This window comes from Colobus angolensis, unplaced genomic scaffold (genome assembly GCF_000951035.1).
Source record: "Colobus angolensis palliatus isolate OR3802 unplaced genomic scaffold, Cang.pa_1.0 Scaffold66, whole genome shotgun sequence".
In the NCBI taxonomy this organism is placed as follows: domain Eukaryota; kingdom Metazoa; phylum Chordata; class Mammalia; order Primates; family Cercopithecidae; genus Colobus; species Colobus angolensis.
The window spans coordinates 849,466-853,691 of NW_012120265.1; the positions used below are offsets into that span (position 1 = coordinate 849,466).

The 4,226-nt window shown below is 50.2% G+C and overlaps 1 protein-coding gene across 1 annotated transcript in view; it reads right to left on the reverse strand.

Moving 5' to 3' along the window:
• CPAMD8 (C3 and PZP-like, alpha-2-macroglobulin domain containing 8) overlaps positions 1-4,226 on the reverse strand; it is a 151,598-nt gene that overhangs the window by 108,361 nt on the left and 39,011 nt on the right. The window contains 1 exon segment of the mRNA XM_011925896.1: positions 1,560-1,730. Within this exon segment, the coding sequence (XP_011781286.1) occupies positions 1,560-1,730 (171 nt within the window).

The window sequence follows — 4,226 nt, forward strand, 5'->3', positions numbered from 1 at the left end:
AAAAAAAAAAAAAAAAAACAGAACAGTGGCCCAGGTGACCAAACAGCTGCTGTGTGTCGAGCAGCAGATCCAACACAAGAAAGCGTGAACACATCTGGCTGTGAATGTCGAGTGGCAAAGGCAGTGGCTTCGGTGGTTAAAACCTTTAGGGACATGATGCCCACAGAGGACAAAGTGACCACAGTGTCCTCAGTTCCCATCTACGTATTTACTCTCTGCAGGGCCGCCAGGTCCACTGCCAGTTCCCAAAGCCAAGCGCTCGGACATCCTCTCCAATCCCTCCTGTTCTTCCCTCCCCTGATGATGGGACACCAAGGCCTGCCAGATCTACTTCTTCAAGAGCTCCAGTTTGGGGACCTCTCTGTCCTCACCTCCTGTCTGCCTGCCTGGGCCCTCCCTGAGCCACCCCTCACTGAAGACTCTGGAGTGATCACTGGGTATCAAAAATCAGATCAGGCCAGACATGGCGGCTCATGGCCTGTAATCCCTATGCTTTGGGAGGCTGAAGTGGAAGGATGGCTTGAAGCCAGGAGTTTGAGACCAGCCTGGGCAACATAGCAAGATCCCGTCTCTACAGAAAAATTTATTATTTATTGATTTATTTGTTTGTTTGTTTTTGAGATGGAGTCTCACTCTGTTGCCCAGGCTGGGGTGCAATGACGCAATCTCGGCTCACTGCAACCTCTGTCTCTCAGGTTCAAGCAATTCTCCTGCCTCAGTCTCCCGAGTGGCTGAGATTATAGGCGCCTGCCACAACACCTGGCTAATTTTTGTATTTTTAGTAGAGAGGGAATTTCCCCATGTTGGCCAGGCTGGTCTCGAACTCCTGACCTCAGGTGATCTGCCCAACTCAGCCTCTCAAAGTGCTAGGATTACAGGCATGAGCCACTGTGCCCAGCCTCTACAGAAAATTTTAAAAATTAGCTGGGTGTGGTGCTAATTACAGGCATGCACCTGTAATCTCAGGTACTTGGGAGGCTAACTCAGGAGGACTGCTTTAGCCCAGCAGTTCGAGGCTGCAGTGAGCTATGATGGTGCCACTGCACTGCAGCCTGAGCAACTGAGCGAGACCCTGTCTCTTAAAAAATAAACAAAAAATAAGATCACTCTTTCCCCCGATACTGCCTTCCACTGAGCACCCCTGTGAGGTGGCGGAAACCACCGTTGGCTCTCTACCCAATCTCTTTCCAAAATGACTCAATGTGGTTGAGCACCTGTGAGACCATATAATCACTGTCTGCCTCTGAACCTCCACCCAAGCTGTTCCACCCTCCCAGAAGCAGCCTGGCTGACGTCCCCACAGTCAGGAGTCCATTTGGAGAGATCCCCTCTGACAAGACTCCGTTGGTACAACTGGTCCAGGCACCCTTATCTCTCTTTGACCTCCCACCCGATCCCAGGATGGCTGTGTTGTCCATCCCACTGTCCAGTGGAACGTGTACTGCTGCAGGGCTAGGATGGGCTCCAGGCCCACTGATCAGGTGTCTGCACCCAGCCTAGGGGAGGCCCCAAGTCCGTACCTGCTGACTGAATAACAAGGGTTCGTGGGACTCACCCACCTCAAGCCACACGTGCTGGGCTGACGTGGGGATGGAGGGGATTTCAAACCCCACCAGTCCACCCTGGGACACAGCTTCACTGGTGTAGATGTTATCCTTCGGTGTCAGCTCTGCCTTAATCTGGACCGTCACCCCCTCAGCTGGGCTGCCATCTGGGTAGGATAGCTCCACCTAGAAAAGGTCACCCAAGACACAACAGAGTTAAGACGGCCATGCACCCCAAACTGATCTGCAGAATCAACACAATCTCCACTGGAATCCCAGCGGGCTTCTTTGCAGAAATTGACAGACTGCTCCTGAAATTCACACGGCATCCAACGGGTCCCAAATAGCGAAAACAATTCTTAAAGGGAACAAAAAAGAAGGACTCACAGGTTCAGGTGTGGTGGCCTGTGCCTGTGGTCCCAGCTACTCAAGAGGCTTCCAAGGCAGACATGGAAGGGTGGGTGCAGCGGCTCACACCTGTAATCCCAACACTTTGGAAGGCCAAAGCAGGAGGATCACTTGAGGCCAGGAGTTCCAGACCAGCCTGGGTAACATAGTGAGACCTCACTACAAAAAACTTAAAAATTTCAGGTGTGGTGGCATGTGCCTATAGTCCCAACTATTCAGGAGGCTGAGGCAGGAGGATCACTTGAGTCTAGGAGTTCAAGGCTGCAGAGAGCTATGATGGTGCCACTGCACTCCAGCCTGGGTGACTGAATGAGACCCTGTCTCTTAAGAAAAAAAAATGTTCTAAATGAATTTGCATCCCTACCTCACACCATATACACAAATAAACTCAAATGGATCACAGACCTAAATGTAACAGCTAAAGCTATAACATTCTTAGAAGAAAACATAAGGGTAGACCTTCATGCCCTTGGATTTGGCAAAGAGGTCGTGAAGTACAAATTACATGTGCCGGCCATTAGTCTGATGCCATATCAGGGTATGGACAGTTTGGTGTGACACTTAAACCTCACCCATTCAGACTGGTTGGAGAGCCAGCTAGAATGAGGCAGACATGGATGTTTTAAAAGGAGCTTCTGAAGAACCCTAAAACAGCCCTCAGCTGTGCAGGTATTTGGTGATGGAGTGAATCAGGATTCAGCCCACATGATCCTCATTAACCACTCCCTTCTTTTTCTTTTTCTTTTTTGAGACACAGAGTCTTGCTCTGTTGCCCAGGCTGGAGTGAAGTGGCCCGATCATAGCTCACTGCGGCCTCTACCTCCTGGGTTCAAGCAATCCTCCTGCCTCATCCTCCTGATAGCTGGGACCACAGGTGTGCAATACCATGCCTGGCTAATTTAAAAAAAAAAATTTGTAGAGCTGGGGTCTTGCTCTATTGCCCAGGCTGGTCTCAAACTCCCAGTCTCAAGCAATCCTCCCACCTTGGTCTCTCAAAGTGTGAGCCACAAGCGCCTGACCTATTTTTATTTTTTGTAGAAACTAGATCTCACTATGTTGCCCAGGCTGGTCTCACACTTTTGGCCTCAAGTGGTCCTCTTGCCTCAGCCTCCCAAAGCACTGGAACTACAGGCATGAGCCACCATGCCCAGTCTAACCTCTCCTTTCTTGAATGCAGATGGTAGATATTTTCTGTTGTATGTGAAATGCTCTTTACCAAATTTGTAGACTTAAACCTCTTCTTCACACACATTCTGACCCTGCACAAGGTACCTTAGTTTCTACACAAGCTGGGACCCTCAAAGCCAGGGACACAGGAGATAGGTCTCTGTGCATGGGATAGAGGTGGTTCCAACACTGGCATGGAGAAGAAAAGGGAGGTTCCAAAGCAGAGCAAGAGGGACAGAACTCAGTGTGAGGACAGCCAGCCAGTATCACTCATGGACAGCAAAAGGGAACTGGGTGCAGGCAGACGCAGGGCCAGGGGTGTGGCCCACTTTCCCCTTGCATGACACTGGGCTCTGTTGGCCTTGCCCCACTCCTGCTGCTGCAATTGGGGTGAAGTTACCCCAGGTTTATTTTTTTATTTTTTTGATTTTTTTATTTGAGACAGAGTCTCACTCTGTCTCCCAGGCTGGAGTGTGGTGGTATGATCTCAGCTCACTGCAACCTCCGCCTCCTGCATTCAAGCAATTCTCGTGCCTCAGTCTCCTGAGTCACTGGGATTATAGGTGTCCACCACGCCTGGCTAATTTTTGTATTTTTAGTAGAGACAGTATTTCACCATGTTGGCTAGGCTAGTCTTGAACTCCTGACCTCAGGTCATCCACCCACCTGGGCCTCCCAAAGTGCTGGGATTATAGTCATGAGCCGCCACGCCCAGCCTACCCCAGTTTAGTAGTTAAAATAAGAATAATGACTGGGTGCAGTGGCTCACACCCGCAATCACAGCACTTTGTGGGTCTGAGGTAGGAGAACTGCCTGAGCCCAGGAATTTAAGACCAGTCTGGCCAACACAGCAAGATCCCATCTCTACAAAAAATTTAAAAATTAGTCAGGCATCATGGCTCATGCCTGCAATCTCAGCACTCTGGGAGGCTCAGGCAGGTGGATCACCTGAGATCAGGAGTTCGAGACCAACCTGGCCAACATGGTGAAACTCCGTCTCCACTAAAATTACAAAAATTAGCAGGATGTGGTGGGGCATGCCTGTAATCCCAGCTACTCAGGAGGCTGAGGCAGAAGAATCGCTTGAACCCAGGAGGCAGAGGTTGC